General features: G+C 34.8%; 3 protein-coding genes and 1 pseudogene across 3 annotated transcripts; 2 read left to right on the forward strand and 2 right to left on the reverse strand.

Annotated features, from left to right (window-relative positions):
* Positions 1-2,608: 2,608 nt before the first annotated feature.
* LOC133805588 (pathogen-related protein-like) lies at positions 2,609-3,727 on the forward strand (annotated as a pseudogene).
* Positions 3,728-4,068: 341 nt separating this feature from the next.
* Positions 4,069-6,189, reverse strand: LOC133807259 (pathogen-related protein-like). The gene is made up of 4 exons (XM_062245471.1): positions 5,969-6,189; positions 5,716-5,845; positions 5,234-5,535; positions 4,069-4,449 (listed from the first exon to the last, which is right to left on the reverse strand). Exons 1-4 carry the CDS (start codon positions 6,095-6,097, stop codon positions 4,306-4,308), a joined length of 705 nt encoding a protein of 234 aa, XP_062101455.1. The 5' UTR covers positions 6,098-6,189; the 3' UTR covers positions 4,069-4,305.
* A 1,661-nt stretch (positions 6,190-7,850) lies between these two features.
* On the forward strand, positions 7,851-16,000 carry LOC133805589 (uncharacterized). Its single transcript, XM_062243770.1, has 3 exons — positions 7,851-9,168; positions 9,284-12,352; positions 15,744-16,000. Exons 1-3 carry the CDS (start codon positions 7,851-7,853, stop codon positions 15,998-16,000), a joined length of 4,644 nt encoding a protein of 1,547 aa, XP_062099754.1.
* A 6,421-nt stretch (positions 16,001-22,421) lies between these two features.
* On the reverse strand, positions 22,422-23,772 carry LOC133805590 (pathogen-related protein-like). Its single transcript, XM_062243771.1, has 2 exons — positions 23,500-23,772; positions 22,422-22,565 (listed from the first exon to the last, which is right to left on the reverse strand). The coding sequence occupies exons 1-2, from the start codon at positions 23,770-23,772 to the stop codon at positions 22,422-22,424; spliced, it is 417 nt and encodes a 138-aa protein (XP_062099755.1).
* Positions 23,773-24,627: the final 855 nt, after the last annotated feature.

The following is a 24,627-nucleotide window of genomic DNA, read 5'->3' on the forward strand; positions in this document are numbered from 1 at the left end:
AAAATTGTTGTACCCATAGAGCAGGGCATGGCCCTATAGTTTGTATTGCAGGGCACAGCCCTATGTAATTATGATGCAGGGCGTAGCCTTATTATGTATGTTGTATATGTTTAAGTACTTGTTAAGTTTATGCTATGTATGCTTATCTGTGAATGAGCGGCGAAGGCTAGAAACGGCGAAGGTCGAGAACAGCGAAGGCTGAGAACGGCAAGGCCAGGTACTTCAAAGGGCCGGGAACAGCATCAAGCATGTGGAGTGCAAGGCCGAGTACGGAAAGGGGCTGGGAGCGGCGGTAAGCACGCTAAGTGCAAGTCGCTAGGGTGAGACCCTTCTCGGATGCCTGAGACATCCTCACGGTGTAGACCGCGAACCCAGGGCCTGGTAAAGAGCCTGGGACGGCATGGCCGATATGTGTTTAGCCTGTTGGCAGTTTTATTATATGCTAATTGTTAGTTATGCATATGTTGATTGCTTGTGTGGAGTTTTCTTGCTGGGCTTCGGCTCACGGGTGCTCTATGGTGCAAGTAAGGGCAATGGAAAGGTCGATCAACCATGAGTACGGAGAGCGTGAAGCGACGTGTACATGTTCGGCCTGCCTAGCTGTCACGACCAAGGGTATTTTTGGGAGATGATGTGTATTAATCAAAGTTTTGTCGTTTAGCCGACTTAAATCATATTTTGAGTTGTAAATATTTCCAAACAGTAATTTTGGGATCCCAAATGTGTAACACTTTATAACTTTCAATGAATGGATACATTTTCAGATTATTACCTACACTTTTATCATAAAACCTCGATTAGCAAGTTAATTGCATATTTAAAACTCACTTAGTAACGGCTCTAAAGAAATAGGGTGTTACAGCTTGAATTGATACAATATGAATGGCACCCAAGAAGCTCTCCACGATCATAGAAAAACTCTATCTTAGAAAGTTTGTTGTTTTCATTCATCTGTAATTGTCATAATAATAAGGAATAAAAATAAAAAGTATACTATCAATAATTAATCAAAGTTAGAACAAAGTCTTAACTCATATTATACGAAAGTTAATTTAGAAAAAAGTAATAATTATTTCTATTGGTACCTTCTAATGTATTTTAAAAGTCTCGTAGCTAGTGATTTCTTAATAGGTTTCATTAATAAAATAATGAGCAACCACTTCTGATTTTTAAAGTTGCTAATAAGCTAATTATATACTTAAAAGAGTTGATGGCAGTTAATTATACTAATTAAAAATCATACTCTAAGCAAGATTAAAACAAGAAAATATCTAGAAGATTCAATTTCTATATTGAGCATGCAAACAAGTTAAACATACAACATAACATAATATTAGCAACCACAAAAATACCAGCGCACACAATATAATATAAACATAGTATAATATAAACAAAAATCCCAGAGCACACAAAAATCCAACATCCAACACACCAATCTTAAAACATAGCATAATAATGTACTTTAACCTATTAAGTAAAAATTGTAGTAAAAAAAGCTAACCAAAACAATATCAGTAAAGTCCAATAGCCACTTCGAACAAAGGAACGAGACACTCCAAAATATTGAGATATACCTGAAAAGTTCAATAGGAAACCAATATCAGTAGTTAGTTTGATAATTTGAGAACAGAAAATGTAAAAAAAACTCAGATGATGAGAGAAGACTGAGCACGAACCAGACCACCGTGGTGAACGCGTGGCGTGGGGTCTGAAACTCCGGCGTGGCGTGGTGGTGGTGCTCGGACGGAGGGGCGGACGATGGTGGTGCTCGGACTAAGAGGAGAATTTTTTTTAGAGAGAAGAGGAGAAATGGGAAGGACGAACGATCCAATCTCACATATATATCATTATTACCGGCAGGGATCCGCCGCTATTAAAAAGCTCACGCTGGTAATACAGTATTAGCGGCGGGGCCAATATAATCCGCCGGTATAAGTGTTATTACCGGTGGATAAAGGTCCGCTGCTAATAACATTACCGAGGGATAGTCCGCCGGTAATAAGGGAAATAACCCGCCTCTTCCAAATTTGAAACGTCCTCTCCTTCGTTTCCCGAGCATTGTATTAGCGGCGGACTACCTGCCGCTAATAATGGGTAAGTCCGCCGCTAATAAAAAAAATTAATGTTTTAATTTAATTTCCCCATTATTAGGGGCGGACTCAGTGCTCCGCTGCTAATAACCTATACATTACCGACGGACTATATAAGATGCTTGAGACAATGCCAACAACTTCTTCTTGCGGTCACAAATCTTTTATTTGGAATTGGTTGGCTAGCCAGACTTTTACGTCAAATAATTTATTCACATCATTCTCATTGAGTAATATATCATCTACATGTAAAACTAGAAAGACCACTTTGTCCTTATCAATTTGCTTGTATACACAAGGATCATCGACATTTTGATCAAAACCATAAGATTTAACAGCTTGGTCAAATCTTATGTTCCATGATCCGAACGCTTACTTAAGTCCATAAATGAATCTTTGCAGTCCATAAATGAAACTGTCTGGTTGTACCATAAAGATACTTTTATCAAGGTGACCATTCAGAAAAGTCGTTTTGACGTCCATTTACCAAATCTGATAGTCAAAATGATTGGCAATATATGTATATGTGTATGCTGTGTTATATATACACTACTAATTATATAAATATATATATATATATGTATGTATGTATATACGCGTTTGAAGGTATGGCCTCCTGGATCACTTGAAGAAATGGTGCAGAACCTTGTGAAGACTTGGGAAATGGAGCTTTTACATAAAGCACGTATTGAGGACTGCAAATTAACAGACCCCAGTTTCATTTACTGCCTAAATGGTATGAAAATATAAAATTAAGAGTACTGCTATATAAGGGCAATAGTGCTGCCCAACAATATATCGCATCTCACAATATTTATATCGAGTCTCACATATATTGTATTTGCAAATTAAATATTTAATTGTACCAATCACTACCGAAGTAGTGTTAGGTACTATAGTGCCTTATATATGAATATTGTTAGGATACACCAACACCACATGATGCCCTATATAACAAAAGTCACATATATATATATATATATATTTATATAGAGGTATTTACGTACTATCTTTGTTTGGAGACTGGTCATCACTTGATGGGAATAGATGCAATTTAATATTCAACCTCAATTATTATATAACGATAATTTTATAGAAATTGCTCTGTAGATATTATATATATATGGATTGTAGTTGTTTTAATATGTATATATAATAATAATAATAATATATAACAGGTAGAAAAGGATGGAGTTTGGAAGAAGTGAAGAAGATGGGTGGAGGGTACAACCCACATCTACAAACGCACTACCAGAGCATCTTCGAATCTGCGACCCAGCTGTGGAGTGGAGACTTTTGAGTCGTCTCATAGGGCATTCACAACAACGTTCCCACGTGGGTTCGCTATAGAGATTTTGAATCTACTGTGGTCCTCCACAGATTGTCTGCAAGTTCCGGCATTGGGGTTACATGGAAGGTCCATTCATGGGCCATGCTCCTACCGGAGACCTCATCGAACTCTTTGGCATAACTATTATTGAGGTATTATATATTATATTACTAATTCAAAAGATAATATATTAAAATTAAAACCAATCATTAATTCATTTGGATAATACAATTTTAATAGAGTTAGGATAAAAGGAACACCGCATACTTACAACTATTATCATATGGGAAATGATAAGGGGTACTAGTGGTGCGGGAAATGATAAGGGGTACTAGTGGTGTCCAACACTATATAAAAAGAGAATTGCTAAGGGTCACTACTGGTGTCCAACACTATAAGTAGGTGTCATACTGCTATTGGTGCAATCTAATATCGGGTTCCACTTATTTGAGTTTAATAAGAATTATGAGATATCGCTAACCAATCATGAGCGACACCTCATATAGTGTTGGGCATCTTAAGGTGTCAAATAGTAACACTCATATAAAAATGACATATTGCTAGTGCAATCCAATATTAGAGTTAATACAATTTAATTTAATAATTAATATTGAGTATGGTTAACCATTCTTGAGGAACCACTCTTAGTTCATTTAATGTTTGGCACTTTAAAGTTAAGGTGCCAAATAACAACACTTTTATAATATTCATATAAAAGAATACATGGAGTATAAATACCTGTAATTTTCACATTTTTGAATTTTTATACTTAAAATAACACAAACATTATAAGTAGTTATACAACAAATACACCTTAAAAACTAACTTCACTTGACCACGATTTCAATATTATTTCCACTCTCACTAAAAACAAAATAGTACTAGCTAGCCAGTGCTCCTCATGAAAGGGCAGGTTGAGGCAACCTCTCCATCTTTAGTTTCAACTTTTTCTCCCTTCACAAGTTTCCCAAGAAGCTCTCCACGATCAAAGAAAAACTCCACCTTAGTAACCTTGTTGTTTTCACTCATCTGTAATTGTCAAGGAACAATAATAATTTTAAACCTAATTGTCATTATAAGGAATCAATAATAATTATTTCTATTGATTCCTAAACCTAATTGTCATTAATGTTAAATATATATATATATATATATTTAAAAGAGTACATGGCAATTAATAATTTTGTTGTTTAGTAAGAGTGGAGATAATCATTCATAAATTGAAATGGGAAATTTCACTATCTATATTGAGTGTTAATTAAAAAATATGCTAGTAAAGTTATTTTTTTTTAAAAAAATATTTGCAATAATACTTATAATGTCTGTGTTATATTTGAAGTATAAAAATTCAACAATGTGAAAATTATAAGTATTTATACGCAAATATTCCTTTTATATGAATATTATAATAGGTGTAAGTATGTGGGTTAAAGTGGTATTATCCAAATGAATTCATATGATTGGTTTTTATTTTAATAAATTATCCAAATGAATTAGTAATATATAGACAAATAGGTGAGAATGACATTTTTTTTAAGTGATTTCGTACTCTAACTTACTTTTGATGTTTTTTTCTGTTTTTTTTCTGCTAAATGGTCTATGTCTAAAAATTTAATCAGTTGTTTAAATTTTTTTTATCAGCTGTCTAAATTTTTCAATCGGTTATCTAAATTTTTAGATCAATTGCCTAAAATTTTTAACTAGCTGTTTAAATTGTTAGATGTCATTTTGCAAAGAATTATCAAAATTATCTTCAAGTGCAAAATGATTTTAATCAATAGTTCATTTTTTCAAGGAGCCTAATATGTAATACCTCAAAAATAGCCATGCCAAAGAGTTCAATGAGGTCACCAGTAGGAGCATGGCCCATGAATGGACCTTCCATGTAACCCCAATGACGAAACTTGTAGACAATTTGTGGAGGACCACAGTAGACCTTCAAAATCTCTATAGCGAACCCACGTGGGAACGTTGTTGTGAATTCCCTGTGAGACGACTCAAAAGTCTCCACAGCTGGGTCGTAGATTCTAAGATGCTCCGGCAGTGATGTCTGTAGATGTGAGTTGTACCCTCCACCCATCTTCCCCACTTCTTCCAAACTCAATCCTCTTCTACCTGTTATATTATTATATATATGTATTAAAATAACTTTAACCTACCACGATATATAGTATTTGATTGGTGCAATTAATTATAGATCCCACTTATTTTATATTATATGCAGTATGTAAGATCCGATATAAAATATAAGAGATATGGCATATGTTATAGAGTGTTAATTTTATATTTTCATACCATTTAGGCTGTAAATGAAACTGGGGTCTGTAAATTTGCAGTCCTCAATACGTGCTTTATGGAAAAGTTCCATTTCCCAAGTCTTCACAATGTTCTGCACCATTTCTTCAAGTGATCCAGGAGGCCATATCTTCAAACGCGTATATACATATATATATATAATTAGTAGTGTTATGTATAACACAGCACACACATATACATACATATAGTTAAATATAGAGATAGAATTAATTAAAGAAAGAAAGAAAGAAACCTTAGTTCGTCCTTCTTCGAAGAGCTTATTGACAATGTCATAGTTAGGAGGTTGACCAAATCTCCAAACAGTGTTCTTCTTTTCCTCTTCATCTAAACCCCTGTATTTATCAACACCTGAAGATGCCATCTCTGATTAATTTGTTGAGATATATGTTTAATTTAGATGTGAATATGCTTTATAATGCCACTCAACTATGATCTTATATATTGTACTCGTACATATATATATAAATATTATATATTCACCCACCAACCAAAACGAGTATTTGGTCAAATCAATACATATATTAATGTTTGTTTCTTGAAAACGAAGCTTCCGTGAAAGGAAACAAAGATTATTATAAGTGAGAGCATGCATCTGTACCAAGTTCCCTCAATCACAACTTTTTGATATTTTTCTTCAGAAAAAGAAAAAACAAAACAAAAATGTCTTAGATATTTTTATTTTAGCTTACACATTTTTGTTACCAATACTATTTTTTTTTTAATTTTAAAGTTAAATAGAAAAATAAATATGTGTATAAATTTATTATAATCCCTTTAAAAAAAATTTAAAAATCTATATATGATATATTCTACATATATATATATATATTAGATTATCTTTATTAAAAATAAAATTACCCTAGGCCTCCTTATACATTAATCCTGGCTCCATCTGTATGCTTTGGGATTCTCAAATTTTTCAAACAAAAAATAATTACATACTATTTTTTAAAATAATCTTTGTTTTTTTTTCCCCAAAAAATATATATTTTGCCCTAATTTTTTTTGTCATTTTGGCCACTAATTTTAGGAGTTCTACCTTGTACTTGTATACTTAGTCATCAAAACATATTTTTTTAGTTGCAGAATAAAAAGATTAATTTTTGGAAGAAGAATATAACTCGTAAGCAATAACGTAATAAGTTGAGAATATTATAAAACATTTATTACTCAAAAACAATTATTTCCAGTAAACAACAATTTTATAAGAAGAAGAAGAATAGAAATCGTAAGCAGTTGCGTAATTACTACAAGGAAACCAGTGGTCATAATAGCAAAACTAGATTTAAGATTATCATCGAATGTGGGGCCCACAATGCACGTGTAGAGGAATGCGTGAGACTCAAGCCACCTAGTAACTAAGAAAATGCTTACATTATAGAAAGGTTACAATCATATACATACAAAAATATACATACAAGTGATTATATGTTATTAGTTGTAATACAAAATTCACATATAAAATTAAATATAAGAGACATCTTTAGGTTAAGTTTTCTTTTTTAATGTGTACGTTTGTATGGAGTTTGTACTTTGCACTTTTGTTGGTTTGTAACTTTGTAGACTACAAAATGAAATAAAATTAAGTTTTTTTTTTTTTTTCAGTTGCATTGTTGTTTCCACTTTATAATATTTAGGTCTTAAAATTTAATTTGTATCAGTTAAATTTTCAACATTTTTAAATTGTATTATTTAGGTCTCTAAATACTATTTTTATTTCTTTTTTTCTTTTAAAATTTATAAAAAAAATACAAAAAATAGTGAATCAATATTAAAAAATTTGAACCTCTTAATTTATGACAATACCAAACATGACATTGAAAAATATATATTTTCATGACCTTTTTCAAAATATTTAACAGTTTTAAAATTAAATTATTTTTTCATTAAAAAAAATTACATACATTTTTTAAATATTAATAACTCAACTATCCCGAGATTATCGATATTTATCATGTACAGTTAACAATTTTGATAATATATCCAATTGCGTTCCTTGATTGAATTGAGTGTACACATTTATTTTTATTTTGTAAATTTTTTTATGATGCAACTTATAACTAATCAAATACTTACCAAAAATTAGGCGCGCGTTTCCCTGTTTTCTCTTTTCCATGGCGAAGAAGAAGAGAGTGGTTCGAAAGCCTGCTATCCAGTCGTCGGATCATGGTTCTTTAATTGCTGCGCATGACGGAGAAGATGTAGAGGATGGTGCTGGTTCCTCAGCTGGTTTGAATCTCATTGCAGAAGTGGTGAATTCAGGAGAAAACAGTCCGACTACTTGTCGACATGAGCATCTGACTGGTTCGAAGGATGATCCGATTATCCAACGCAGCTCGAATTGGGCTAAAGAGATGGAGACGATGCCGGATTCTGAGGTAGGCACGAGTTGTTACCATGAGTCAGCGAAATCACATTGGCAATCCTTTTCTAAGGAGAATATGTTTGTTCGTGATCCAATGCTCTCCTATTCTGAGCCTCTGATCAAGAATGGGATGAGGATAGCTCAAGTGGATCTAGAGGAGGTGATTATGCAGGCTGCTAATTGGAGTTCGGCTGTTATATGCATGGTGCTGGGAGCAAATCCTCCTATGGCAGTGTTTGAGGGTTTCATCAAGCGAATTTGGGGACATCTTGGGATAGCACAAGTGGCTAGAATGTCAATGGGGTTGATTATGGTTAGGTTCAATGATGATGCTACTAGAAATCAGGTCTTAGAGTCAGGGGTTCTTCATTTTGATCGAAAGCCTGTTATTATCAGGCCTTGGACAACAGATCTGAATGCTCTAAAACTTGTGCAATATGTGCCCTTATGGATCCGACTACACGACCTAGGTCTTCAGTACTGGGGGAACAAGAGTTTAAGTGCATTAGTTAGCACTGTTGGGAAACCAATTATGGTTAATCAACATACAAAAGAACGTACTAGAGTCCAATTCGCTCGGGTCTTGGTTGAGATGGATATTACGGATTCTCCTCCTCGTATTATCCAATTTCTAAATGAACATGGTCAGTTAGTGGAGCAGGGCATTGATTACGAATGGCTTCCTGTGAAGTGTAAGCATTGTTCGGGGTATGGGCATCTTATGGCTGACTGTCGTAAGGGGGAACTTGTCACAAAAGGGAAATTGAAAGTTGCAGAAAATTCTGAAGTAGCTCCCAAAGCTCAGGAACTAAAGGCTTCGGTGGAGGTGGAAAGGGTCAGTCATGATGTCCCGCTGGACAATAAAGATAAGGCACCACCTACCAAAGATAAAGAATGGCTTACTCCTAAAAGAACAGTTCAAACAAAAGGGCAGGGAACTCAGGAATATGATAAACCAGGCTCAGCTAGACAGGCAGTGAAATCATCTGGGAATGCTTTTAGCATTTTGCAGGATTCAGGAACTAGTTTGGAGAAGGGTCCAGTGCCGATTGAGGCAAAGGGGTCAGGTATTGCTATTACTAATAATGGATAATTGCAATATTGCTAGTTGGAATGTTTGGGGTGTTAATAACAAGAATAAACATAATTCTGTTTTAGATTTCTGTGGTATGAATAAAATAGGAGTTGGAGCTTTGATTGAAACTAAGTTGAAGGATAATAAGGTTACTGAAATGATGATGACTAAATTCAGTGGCTGGGAGTACTATAATAGCCCTGTTATTGAGGGTCGTTTGCTTATTATTTGGAGGAAGAAATTTGTCAGAGTGATAGTCATTTCTGAATCTCCTCAGTTTGTGCACTGCTATGTGAAAATGGCAGGTCAGGATGTTGCTTTTTGTGCTACGTTTGTGTATGGGTTAAACACCATTGATGTGAGGAAAAGTTTATGGGAGGATCTTTTGAAGATTAAGTTTCCTGTTAAGCCTTGGATTCTGCTTGGAGATTTCAATGCAGTGTTCAATTGTGAGGACAGATTTGGTGGGGTTCCTATTGCTATGAAGGAATTGAATGATTCTACTTTGTGGCTAGCTCAGGCTCATGTGGAGGCTCTCAAAAGGACTGGCTCGTTTTTCACTTGGTCTAACAACCAAGAAGGAGCTAGTAGAATCTATTCGCGAATAGACCATGCGTTGGTTAATGAGGATTGGCATGATATCTTCCCTTATTCTTTTGCCCATTTTTCTTGGGAGACTTCATCTGATCACTGCTCTTGTGTAATTGCTGCTTCTATTTCAGAGAAGATTAGGTTTAAACCTTTTCGATATTTTAATTTTTGGGCTGATCATCAAGATTTCAAGGGGGCTGTTTTGGCCAGCTGGGAGAAGCCTTTGGCTGTTAAGGGTTTGAAAGGTCTATATTATAAACTCATGAGATTAAAACATTCTCTCAAGAAGTTTAATAAGACTACTATTGGTGATGTGGGGACAGCTTTTACTGAAGCCAGGAACAACTACATTGAAGCTAGACTTCAGGCCCAAACTCATCCGAGTGATATAGAGTACCAGCATTTAGAGAAGTCAGCAGCTGAGGTTTTAAGCAGGATGGAAAAGATGTATTTTAGCTTTTTAAGACAACGTAGTAAGATTAATTGGCTTCAACAAGGGGATGAGAACACTGCCTTCTTTCATGCTTATCTGAAGAAAAGAAAGGTGGAGAACAGGATTGCTACTTTTGTTACTGACCAGGGGATGATTAATGATAAGTTTTCTGAAGTTGTAGATCACTTTCTAAATCATTTTCGTGGTTATATGGGGAGCAGAAGTACCAATACTATGAGTCTAAATAGTGAGTGTATGGAAAAGGGTGCTAAACTTAGCCTGGAGCAGGAACTTGTTGTGCTGAATCCGTTCTCTAACAAGGAAATCAAACGTGTGCTGTTCAGTATTCCGGATGATAAGTCCCCAGGGCCAGATGGATATGGTTCGGGGTTTTTCAAAACCATGTGGCCTGTTTTGGGAGCTGAATTTTGTAGTGCCATTTTGGATTTCTTCAACTCAGGGAATATGCCATCTGAGTTTCATGCCACGATGATATCACTTATTCCTAAGAAGGATAGTCCTTCGAGAGCTATTGATTACCGCCCCATTGCGTGTTGTTCTACAGTTTACAAATGCATTGCCAAGTTAATGTGTTTGAGGCTTGCGGAAGTGCTTCCTTCTTTGGTCAACCAAAACCAAGGAGCTTTTATTAAGGGTAGATCCTTAGCTCACAATGTGATGATTTTGCAAGATCTTTTGAAAAATTACCAGAGAAAGATAGTTTCTCCAAGATGCACCATCAAAATTGACATAAGCAAAGCTTATGATACAGTCAGCTGGGATTTTCTTGAAGCTCTGCTCACAGCTTTCAACTTTCCTGGTAAATTTGTCCAAAGGGTGATGAGTTGTGTTCGGTCTACTACCTATTCTCTTTCTATGAATGGGAGGGTGCAAGGTAGCTTCAAAGGTGAGAAAGGGTTGAGACAAGGTGACCCTTTATCCCCGTTACTCTTTGTTCTTATCATGGAGTACCTGACTAGAAGACTTCAGCTAGCTGCTAATCACTCTTTATTCAGGTATCATCCTATGTGTAAGGGATTAAATCTCATTAATCTCTGCTTTGCAGATGATTTAATTCTTTTTAGTAAAGGTACTAGACAGTCACTGTTAGTTCTAAAGGAAGTATTGGACGAATTCAGCAACACTACAGGGCTTACTATCAGTAAGGATAAATCGCAAGTCTTCTTTGGTGGTGTTCAGGCGTCTGAGAGGAGTATTATTCTTTCTGACTTTCACCTCACAGAAGGAGATTTCCCTTTCAAGTATTTGGGAGTGCCTCTTAGGCCTACTAAATGGAGAGCTGAAGATTGTGGCATTATTATCAAGAAAATTAATCAAATACTGCATTCTTGGGCTAGTCGGCATTTATCCTTTGCTGGAAGGATCCAATTAATTCACTCTGTGTTATTTGGCCTTCGCAACTACTGGATGAGCATCTTTGTGCTTCCTCACAGTGTGACTAAGGAGGTTGAAAAAATTTGTAGAGGTTTTTTATGGGGTACTAATGGAACTAGGAGCAAAGTTCATGTTGCCTCTTGGGATAAGGTTTGTCTCCCGAAGCCTTATGGGGGTCTTGGCTTCAAGAATGGGGTTAATTGGAACTGCGCTATCCTTGCTAAATTTATCTGGGCCATATCTGATAAGAGTGACTTGCTGTGGGTCAAGTGGATCAACACCATCTATCTTAAAGGTACTCATTTCTGGGCTTATGATCTTAAACCAGACTCGAGCTGGTACTGGCGCAAGCTCTGCTATTTGAGACGTTGGTTCACTAAATCAGATGTTGAAGCTGCTGGATGTTTGGGAAAATTCAGATCTGCTGCTCTCTATAACAGTTTATTACTTCAATCTCAGGTGTGTCCCTACTATAAAGCTGTTTGGAACTCTTTGAATATTCCTAAGCATCGGTTCATGCTGTGGAAAATGGTGAATTCCCAGCTTCTTACCAGGGATAATTTGGTTAGACTTCATCTCGACTTAGTCACTTTGGATTGCCCTGTCTGTGGTATCAGCCCAGAATCTCATGATCATCTGTTCTACAGATGCAGATTATCCTCTCAAATTGTTGACCAGATTTTTGAGTGGTTAGGTGTGGCTGCTTGGCCTAAAGATTTCAGAGGTTGGGTCAACTGGCTGAGCATGAAGATGACCGGTTTGGTGCAATGCATCAGTGTCACTGTCCTGGCAGCTGCCAACTACTATATTTGGCTTAATAGGAATAAGTGCTTGTTTGAAGGATGTTCCAGGTCGATCTCTTATATTGTAAATGATATTAAAGCTGTAGTGAAGTATAGATTACATACTGTTATACATAGGAACCATAGTAGACTTGAGAGAAATTTTTTGATGAGATTGATTTTGTAATCAGTTTGTCCGTTTTGGTGGGTTCTCCTTTTTAGGAGGTTGGAGTTTGTAGATTGGTTTGTTCTGTTGATTAATGAAGTCATCATTCTTCTTGATCAAAAAAAAAACTTATAACTAATCATATATATATGCACATAATTAACTTTATATACACTATTCACTTATAGGTTGCATTATTTTTAAAAAAAATAAACAAACATAGATGTTGACCCTCGAATTGGCCAACGACACAGAGTCAAATATACAATAAAATATGGAACGACACTTGAAAAGATAATCTAATGGAAAGAAAAAAAAAACACCAAGGAATTATAGTGGTTCGGCCTCAATGATTAGTAACAACCTACGTCCACTTAGTGTATTGTTATTATTGAACTTCAAAGTCGTGATCAAAGAACTAGGGTTCTTTGAGTTTCACCAACCTTGGAAGGATTACAATAGTATGACGAACAATCACTATAGCTCTTTCTCTCTCAATATTAAGCAAAAAAGCTCATCCATTCAAAAGTCATTTCCTTGAGCTATTTCATGCATATTTATAGGCTCAAGGAGGGTTACACATGCTAACGTGTCATATATTTCCTTAATAATCGCGTATCAAGGATAATTATGAAGAAATATTCAAATGCAGTTAATATTAGATTACAACTTAAGAAGGAAATAAATCAGGCTTCACGACCAGCCTGGTTGTATCAAAAATTAACACTGGCGATGAGGTGTGTTTCTGGTCGATAGTCAAACAGCACATTTTCCATTCAATTCTGCCACATGTCAATCCATGTGTGAGAAATATTGGCCACGTCATTAATAGCCATTTTTGGGTAAACATTTGCCCCCAAGTTTATTTATTGCGACCAGCAATAAGTAAACTTAGGAAACCGACTCTTCGAATGCCTCACAAAATCTGTCAGAACCGCCCATGCTTTCTCGAAAAAGGTGACCAATCATGTCTAATCAAGTCTTTTTGGTTTCCCAAGAATGTGTCTGACGGCCATTTCACTTCCCCATGCTTAGAAAATGTAACTCATGATTACCTCTTTTGACGTGCTTCGGTCTTTATAAATAACTCCCCAAGTTATCATTTTTACCTTTTACCTACTTTTGCCTTCTTGAAGAACATTGAAGAACTCGCTCCAGAGCCCAGAAATTTTCAAGCATCTATGCTCGGACATCAAAAGCTTTCACCTTCGGACTTCAATCTTCATCTGAGTAAGCTTCACGAACTTTCTTGTCTTTGAGTTACCACACGAAACTGCCTTATGCTTGCTTTCATTTCTGAACCCTTTCGTGTTCTTGGCTAAAAATGTATGGGGATTGTTTGCATGTTGACAAATGATTGAGAGGGTAGTGAAATATTGTTTCGTAGGAGTTAGGAGCCAGTTTGGCAGTCGAGATTGTAGATTTAGGGCGTAAAATCGAATTTTATTCAATTTTTAAGCTAGTTGAAAAACTGGGTTTTTCCCGCCCCTTCGAAGTTGAAAAAGCTTTTTCTTGAAAAACTTTTTACTTTCGCTTTTCAATCTGTGTTTCAAACTGCTCGTGTAGAACTTAGCGTTTTTGTTAGAATTCTGCTAGCCGTATAAAAACTTAATTTTTATATGCGAGCAACGTTATTCCAACTCTCAACACAAGCCTTTAAGCTTTACGTCTTACCTCCCCCTTTCTCTATTCGCAGCTTTTCATGCAAGATCCGTGGGGAGGTGAAAGACCCATCGACGACGACTTACTAGCTCCGCTGCTTGAGGACGAGGAGCAACCGTCGTTGCTCATACCTAAAATTCCCTTTTCTCGTGCCACTTCTAACACTCCTTCGACCCCCATTCAAAATATGGGTCGAGCAAAAACTAAAGCCCAGAAAAAGAAAACTCCCAATCCTTCAAATTAGCTTGCTCCTTGGGTTGAAGTTCTCTCGACCAGTGGTCAAACAGAAAATATTCCTGACCCCAATATCTAAACTCATGCCCAGCCCCGAAATGCCATTCAACCAGATGTTGAATGGTATGTTGTACCTGAAAGTCGGGTGACGATCAAGATGAACGCCAACTACATTAGAAAATATGGACTCCCGGGGGTGACATTAGTTCGACCCAATCAAGACCAACGGGCGAACTTGCCCGGAGGCGCTTTCAGCGCCAGGTTGAGATACCATATTGAGGCAGGGGCTACCTTGCTTCTTCATCCATTCTTCCAAGGGGTGGCCAACTACTCCGGGGTCGCCCATTTCCAAATAACTCCCAATGGGTATAGAATTCTTGCAGCACTCTATATCATTTATAGCCACAAAAAATGGTCTGTGCCATCACCTCATCAGGTCAATTATCTGTTCGACCTCAAGTCTAACCCCAACCAAGAAAGTACGGGGTTTTTTCACTTTTGTCATCAGGAAACGGGGCGCACTTTCCTGTCCGACACCACACACATATCGAACATGGGGAGGTACTATCAGGAGTATTTCCTCACGAGTAACATGGTCGCGAACAACCTGGCCTTCACTCAAGGAGGTAACGTCTTTGTTCCACTGTTCGTTAATCTTTCTTTAATTTTTCCTCTACACTTTCTTAGATTTTTAGAGCCTTTCAGGCCCATGGTTGCGACCAGACCCCACCCCAGACATGGAGCTAAGATCATCCCTCTTGGCCAGTATGGCTGACGTGGAGAAAAGCGTCAAACATCTGGTCACAGAGGCTAACCTTAGGCTGGTCGGGCTTTTGGCCCCTCATCAGGATGTGAGGGAGTCAACAGCGGGGAGTGCTACTGGTGGAGAGGTTCCCGAGCAGCACCCAGACGTGGAACAACCCCTTCCGAGGAGGGCCACTAAAGTAACAATTAGGGAACCTTCCAGCACTCCGCGGGCTGCTGCTCCCCCCGCCCTGAAAGGAAAAGGAAAAAAGAAGGCCAATGAACCCCCCGCTCCCATCGACGAATCTTCAGATGAGAACGGTACTGATCTTTCGCTCTTAGATAGTTTTCCAATTCCCTGTCACCTATTTGACAGGGACGGCAACTTTAAGTATACTCCAATCTTAAGTTCAGATTTCTTCCAGGCAGTAAGTAGTTTAGTAAGTAATGTAGTGACCAGTAGTTGTAGCGTGGGTACTTTACTTATAATCTCTGTACTTTCATTTTTAGCTCCGTCTATATATCTTGTCTCACTGCTCGTGTTGTTTCCTTTTGTGCAGATATGTCATCTGAAGACATGTTCGAGCATTACAAGGTTGTCGCTGCATCTTCTGGCAAGAAGAAGGACAGCAAAAGGTCTCGAGGGGAGAGCAGTAAAACTGCCTCGAAGAAGGCCCGAACCGAGGACCCTCAAGCCACTGTCCCTTCGAAGGAGAACACGCCACCTCCATCACCACTCGAGCAGCCGAACTTGACTCCTCCGGTTAACCAGCATTCCACTCCTACAACACCCGTTGACCAGCACCCTACTCCTTAGGTCCCCATCAGCCAAACACAACGCAATCAGCCCGAAGGCTCCCTGTCCAGCATCGTGGTCAGCTCAGCCAGGGAGAGGATATACAAGCTCTCCAAGTACAAACGCAGTCAAGAGGCTGTTAACGAAACCATTTCCATGGAGACTTATCAAATACTTAACCGATGGCTGAACGAGATAGTTAGCGTAAGTTACTTCCTGATGCTAAATGATTTCCTTTTTATTTTCTGCCATTGCCTTACCCTTTCCATCTGTCTGCAGGGACTACTGACCATGACCGCTGGCTGGCGCCGTGTAGGGGCGATGGTGTCCCGGGCCAAAAATTTCGACACCAGGCTTGCTGAGGCGAAGAAAGCGCTTGAAGGGAAAACGTTGATTTGCTCGAGAAGAATAATGAGCTAACTAAGCAGAATGGCGAGTTGCTTGCGAAGAGTACGGAGCTGAGCAGAAAGAGGAACTGCTCGAGCAAAAAGCCACTCTGACCGAGGAGTTGTTGGAGGTTCGAGACGCCTTGAAGAAATCCAAGGAAGACAAAGAAACATTCAAAGAAAGAGCCAAACTCAACTACCAACAATGTAAACAGCTCGAGCTTGATTTGATTGCGAGCAGGCAGGAGACAGAAGAGCTGGAAAAGCGCGTGAAGGAGCTTGAGGAACTCGAGGCCAGGAACTTGGAGAAATACAAGGAAGCCACTCATCTTTGCTTCTACGAGTTTTGGAAGCACGACCAGGAGGCTAACTTCAACTATCTGTCAGAACGCTTGAGGTGGACTTAAATGTCTCAATGTGCCATTCGCCTGGAGGAAGAAGAGAGGGCTAAAGTTCCTGCTTCCCCAGAGAACTCTCTGACAGCAGGGATAGATGGTGCAGACAACGAAGCTGGCGCAGCTGTCGACCAGGACGTTCCTCAGGACCCTCCAGCTTCTTAGTTTTTTTCCTTTTTTATCTTTTAATCTTTTGATTACACGACCTACGGATCGTGATGTAAAGACATTAATTTTTTATTGCTGCGTGGGCAGCTATTTTCCTTTTAATCAGACAATTACATCTGAGCAGTACTGCTCGCGGTGTAAAGTAATTCGTTTTTGATATTATAACACATTTTTATTTTATTATAATACATGTTCTCATGACCGAACTTAGTATAGCACTTAAGTTTGATTTTTGAAAAATACTCTAAGTACCCTAGCATGCTTTCACTTATTTTGCTCATGTGTTTACATACCTTTTAATGATATGCTTTGCTTACTTGTACCTTATATGCCTCTCAAGTGATCGAGGAGCTTTAGGTCCTTGGTCACTTGTTCCCCGAACTTTGACCACTACCAAATTGTGTCATTTTTATTAAGACTAATTTAATTTTTTTTAAATGATAATTAAATCCTTAAAAATTAAAAAAAAAATTAATTTAAAGATTAAGAAAATAATCAATACTAATGGTTTCAAATTAATTAAATAAAATTCAAATACTCAAAAAATAAAAATCTAATTAATAGCAAATAATTTTTTTTTACTTTTTCTTTTCTTTTACAATATAAAATAAATATATTTTAATATAAAAATTAAAAAATAAATCCTAAAACAAAGTGTTTTCCCCTTTGTCCTCTTAAATTAAAATTTTTATTTATTTATTTAAGTATTTCGTCCACCTCTTTAATTAAAAGTTTTTTTCTTTGTTTTAGTATTTATTTTAAATGTTCATTCTAAAATAGTTTTAATTAATATTGTAAAAAAAAAAGTAAAAAAGAGTTATTTGTTGATAATTAAAAATTTTTATTTATTAAGGACTTAATTATTATTTTTAAGAAAAAACATATATATATATATATTTTATAAAAGTGGTATAGTTTGGTAGTAGTCAAAGTTCGGGGGTAAAATTGATAATTATTCTACACATGGCACTGTCATATCAACAGACAATATGCTACGTCATCAATCTGTTAGCCACATAGGACGAAATCTAACCGAAGTCTCATATTTTAGTAACGTGCATAGTTCAGGGAAATTTTTAATATCGCAAATCATTTAGGAGGCACGATCATACACTGGTCATAGTTCGGTGGACAAAAATGTTATTTATTCATATAAAAATATCCTAACAATAACTAATATTATTAATTAATTAATTAAGGTCTGCAACAACAAATTGAATCTGGTTGCACACAGAAGCCACTATTGAATTTCCTTGCGATGCAATCTGCAAGGCACTCTGCATTCCCAAATGTGGCTGAGCATTCCACAAAGCAATTTGGATCAACCGCTATCTCTTCTTTATAATGCTCCTCACCATCTGCATTCATTTCATTTCCATCACAATTAATATATGATATTTTAATTATTTACTTGGGAGTTTCAAAATATTATTTAATCATTAATTAATTTTAATCATTTATACTTATAAATATCAAGTGAAACCCACTCCATGAATTTTTTATGATATAAGCCACTAAATAAATGAGATAAAAAGGATTTTTTTTAATTAGAGAGCTATTTCTTAATTTTATAAAGAAGTACTGAAAATATAAATTTTAAGGTGTTATTTCATTATTTGTAAAATAAAAAAAACCAAAAAAATATTAATTTCCTTCTTGACTTTATGTATCAGATTATATTCATATTTCTTTTATATAAAAAGTGTGTAGTTAACGGATATTTTTTGTTTTAATAGTTTTTATATTCGTTATCTTTAACGGAATATTCTTATATTTAACAGTAGATTGTAAACATGAATTAAACATAAATAAATAATTAATTAAACAAATTAAAATATGATATTTTTGAGATATTTTACAATAATAATTATTTAAAAATAATAAAACCATACGTTTTATAACTTAAATAAAATTTAATTAAACTTAGAGAAAAGCATAATTAAACACCCATACGTTTAATAGTGTGTTTTTATTTATTTATTAAAATTTAATTAAACATAATTATATAAAACCATATGTTTCATAACAAAATTAATTAAACCATATGTTTTAATAAATTTAAAATTCACCTATAATATTAATATTATATTAAACATATAATATGTAATCTCTCGTTGACACTGGGAAATTAAAAAAACTAGACAAGCATAAACTTAAACAAAAATTAATTAATTAATTAATTAAAATATGATATTTTATGATAATTTAAATAATTAAATCATATTTATTTAAAAATAATAAAGTCATACGTATCATTTTTTTTAATCTTATAAATTTATGTGATATTTTATTTTTTATCAAGTGATTGAAGCTCTTTTTCTTCATCAAATTCACCAAAGAACATTGTGAAATACATTAGAAACTAAAAATAGTTTATGCATGTATATTATTCTACACCATGACCTTTTCTATTCTTATGTTATTTCTATTATTAATTTATTTTTAAATATTATTGTAATTTATATATATGTGTAGTAGCCATGTAAATATATATTTATGTTAATATTGTGTTTAGATGTCATATATGTAGAGATTATTGTTATAAATATTTATATATATACTATAGAACTATAATTCATTCTATTATATATATATGTATATATATTTTTTTTAAAAGTGAACCAATTTTTATTAAAATTATAGACAATGTTTTGCCCTAATTTTTTTTAATACATTTATGTCATACATTATATTAAATATCTTTTATTTATTTTATGATATTGTTTATTTATTTAAAATTTATATGATAATTAAAAAAATATAATAAAAATAAATACATTTTTAAATAACTATGTTTACAATTTTAAAACTAAATAAACATACATTGCATTTTGTTTCTACCTAGTATATATTTGAAAACTCTATATATATATATATATATATTTATTGTTCTTAAGTACTCTATAATTTATTCTATAATAACTATTATTATAGAAAAATATAAATTATATAGTTAAATGTGGGTGATATTAATATATATATATATATGTGTGTGTGTGTGTGTGAAGTGTGTTCAAATGAAATAAAACAACAAAAGAAAAAACTAACAAAAAAAACAAAGTGACAAAGAGAGAGATATTACTAGAGCTACGTAGATCAATGGAAACCAAAGCGATAGCAATGAGGAAGAGCATAAGAAACTTGTGAGGTCCTCCCATTTTTATTCTTCTTTTCTTTTGCTTTTCACAGTGGCTTGGATTTGTAGGTAATTAAAAATAACACACTTTATATATAAAACAGATGAAACAAACATGTTTATCTAATTAATTTTTTTTATAAGGACATATAGATAATCATTTGCATTGATATTCACACACTTAGCTTATAAAGTAAAAAAAGATTGGATTGTAAGTACATAACATAAATCTCTTCTCATGAGGATCTTATATACTATATATAGTTTTGATTGGATATTATATTCCAAGTTTGACAATAATGTACTAATTTTGAATTTTAATTCATGTTTATTGTGACTGACTATTTTTGGTAGGATATCTATCAGGAATTTATCCCATGGAAGGTTAAGATTCATCTATTAAAATTAAATCTGAATAACTGATTTCATTCTTGTTTTGGTTTGCTTATGAATTTTTTTTATAATGTACCATTTGTTTTGTTATGGTCATTTATTTTAAATTTTTTAGCACACATCCATAATATCGAAGAAAACGGCATCAAATACGCGATATATGTGATTAGGACTTGGCCCGGTTGTTAAATACAATTATGAATAGGGCTCGGGCCCCTGAGAATGAACATGATTAATATTATGATTGTGCTCGTTGATTAAGCGTACTTGAATGCTCTGTATCTAGATAGTTGTTCAATGATATATGACTGTTTGCATTATCTGCGTAATTAGGGCTCAGCCCCATTAAGGAACATGGTTATTACTGTGTTTGCATTTAATTGGTTGAGATATATGATTAGTATGTATGCATACTTGTATTATCTGAAGTATGCTTATTTGTATTTAGTTATCTATTTATCTGGTTGTCTGAATAACTGGTTAAGGCAATGACTTATTTGTCAAGGGTGACAATAGCGCGCTGTGCGCTGGTCAAAAGGCTTAGGCCTAATAAGAGACGTGCTATTATGTTGATTGACCCTATGCTCGCTTGGAGAAGAACAAAGCGCTTGGCTAGTTCTATGGCTAGTTACTCAGTGTTAGGGCAAAGGGCCCCGGGTGACTCTATGGTCACATAGGTAGGGCATAGGGCCCCAGATTGACTCTATGATCATCTATTTAGGTAAAAGGGCCTCGAATTGACTCTATGATCATCTATTTAGGGCAAAGAGCCTCAGGTTGACTTTATGGTCATCTATTCAGGGCAGCGGGCCCCAGAATGATCCTATAATCATTTGTTTGTAATTGTATGCATGGATGAGTAGTTTATTACTGCTAGTATGCATCTCGAATCTGTATTTAATGTTCATGCACATGCTTAAGTTTTCTTGCTGAGCCTCAACTCACAGGTGCTATGGGGTGCAGGTAAGGGGAAAGGGAAGTTGGACTAGCCATAAATTGGAGAGCTTCGGTGGTGGCGTGTACATATACGGCTGCCCTACCACCATGGTCGGGGTTATCTTGGAGGGACTAGGGTTTTATCCCTTATTTTGCCACCTAGGTCGGCTTGGCTTGTAAATTTTGAACTGTATTACCCTCTTAATGTTATTTTGGGATCTCATGTATGAATGTAAATATTTTAATGAAACGGTTACTCCTTTTTAACCAAAATTTTTAACTCTAACCCTTGTCATTAACCTTAGTTACACGTTTATAACCAAATGACTTGATTAACAAGTCTGATACTATTTAAAGTACACAGTGTAACGGTCTTGGATTAGGAGGACGTTACAAAAAAATTGCTTATTTCTTAACATACTCGCTTCTATATTCAATGAACACATTTAATTTGTTAATGAAAATTTTTCATCTACCGGTAAGAAGAATACGTAAATGGAACCAAATTCGAAATCAAAAAATTAATAACCCAACCCCTTGAAAAATAATTTGGTACAAAAAAAAAGAACCGAAATTACTATGAATCATAGTGAATTAACTGTGCAAACTAATCAAAATATATGTGCTTCACAGCGTCTTTAGTGTGCATTGCTTGAATTGGCACAATATGAATGGCACCATGTTTAGGGAAATTACTGAATTGATCATAAATTGTACAATAAAAATTAAACTACTGCCCACAATTACACAAATACCCTCACTTAGATGTAAATTTCTTTTTCAAAAATATAGAAACTAGTAATAAAAACTAGTTACAACAAGTTGTTCTTCAATATTTTATGATTATGTAGGCTAATACCCTATACACCTTTTTCATACAAGTACACATTTTTGTACTACCAAGTGAGACCACATCATTTTTTTAATTAAAATACATGGGTGTTGTTGCGGTATGGAATTCAAGCCCTTATATATAACGAGTAATGCATAAGGTATATAATATTACTACTACTGATACTAAAGTACTACTAGCCAGTGCTCCTCATGATAGGGCAGGTTGAGGCAACCTCTCCATCCTTAGCTTCAACTTTCTCTCCTTTCACAAGTTTCCCAAGAAGCTCTCCGCGATCATAGAAAAACTCTATCTTAGAAAGTTTGTTGTTTTCATTCATCTGTAATTGTCATAATAATAAGGAATAAAAATAAAAAGTATACTATCAATAATTAATCATATTTAGAACAAAGTCTTAACTCATATTATACGAAAGTTAATTTAGAAAAAAAAAGTAATAATTATTTCTATTGGTACCTTCTAATCTATTTTAAAAGTCTCGTAGCCAGTGATTTCTTAATAGGTTTCATTAATAAAATTATGAGCAACCACTTCTAATTTTTTAAGTTGCTAATAAGCTAATTATATACTTAAAAGAGTTGATGGCAGTTAATTATTTTGTTTTTAGTGAGAGTGGAAATAATATAGAAATCGTAGTCAAGTGAAGTTAGTTTTTAAGATGTATTAGTTGTATAACTGCGTTTGTGTTATTTTAAGTATAAAAATTCAAAAATATGAAAATTATAGGTATTTATACTCCATGTATTCTTTTTATATGAATATTATAAAAATGTTGTTATTTGCCACCTTAATTTTAAAGTGCCAAATATTAAATGAACTAAGAAGTGATTCCTCAAGAATGGTTAACCATACTCAATATTAATTATTAAATTAAATTGTATTAACTCTAATATTTGATTGCACTAGCAATATGTCATTTTTATATGAGTGTTATTATTTGGCACCTTAAGATGTCCAACACCATATGAGGTGTCGCCTCATGATTGGTTAGCAATACCTCATAATTCTTATTAAATTCAAATAAGTGGGACCCGATATTAGATTGCATCAATAGCGGTATGTCACCTACTTGTAATGTTGGGCACCTGTGGTGCCCCCATGCCGATATTGGATTGCATCAATAGCGGTATGTTGCATCAATGTGGTGTTTCTTTTATCTAACTCTATTAAAATTGTATTATCCAAATGAATTAATGATTGGTTTTAATTTTAATATATTATCTTTTATGAATTTGTAATATAATATATAATACCTCAATAATAGTTATGCCAAAGAGTTCGATGAGGTCTCCGGTAAGAGCATGGCCCATGAATGGACCTTCCATGTAACCCCAATGCCGGAACTTGCAGACAATCTGTGGAGGACCACAGTAGACATTCAAAATCTCTATAGCGAACCCACGTGGGAACGTTGTTGTGAATGCCCTATGAGACGACTCAAAAGTCTCCACTCCACAGCTGGGTCGCAGATTCGAAGATGCTCTGGTAGTGCGTTTGTAGATGTGGGTTGTACCCTGCACCCCCATCTTCTTCACTTCTTCCAAACTCCATCCTTTTCTAGCTGTTATATATTATTATTATTATATATACATATTAAAACAACTACAATCCATATATATAATATCTACAGAGCAATTTCTATAAAATTATCGTTATATAATAATTAAGAGGTTGAATATTAAATTGCATCAATTCCCATCAAGTGATCACCAGTCTCCAAACAAGATAGTACGTAAATACCTCTATATATAAATATATATATATGTGTGTGATTTTTGTTATATAGGGCATCATGTGGTGTTGGTGTATCCTAACAATATTCATATATAAGGCACTATAGTACCTAACACTACTTTGGCAGTGATTGATACAATTAAATATTTAATTTGCAAATACAATATATGTGAGACTCGATATAAATATTGTGAGCTGCGATATATTGTTGGGCAGCACTATTGCCCTTATATAGCAGTACTCTTAATTTTATATTTTCATACCATTTAGGCAGTAAATGAAACTGGGGTCTATTAATTCACTACTACAAAAAAGATTTTTTAGGACTAGCATTGCGAGTCCTAAAAAAGTTTTTAAGACTCGCGGGGCGCAAGTCCTCTATTTGAGAGCCTTAAAAACTAAAGTTTTTTAGGACTCGCAAAGGGAGTCCTAAAAAAATGTGCAAGTCCTAAAAAATATGGTTGAGTGCCTTTAATAGATTTTTGCAAGTCCTAAAAAATTTGGTTGAGTGCCTTTAAGTGATTTTTTGGGACTCGCAACGCTAGTCCTAAAAAATCTCGTTGAGTGTCTTTAATTAATTTTTTAGGACTCGTTTTGCATGCCCTTAAAAGCAATTTTTTTTAAAAAAAAATGCAGCTACAATTTTC

This window comes from Humulus lupulus, chromosome X (assembly GCF_963169125.1).
Source record: "Humulus lupulus chromosome X, drHumLupu1.1, whole genome shotgun sequence".
NCBI classification, from domain to species: domain Eukaryota; kingdom Viridiplantae; phylum Streptophyta; class Magnoliopsida; order Rosales; family Cannabaceae; genus Humulus; species Humulus lupulus.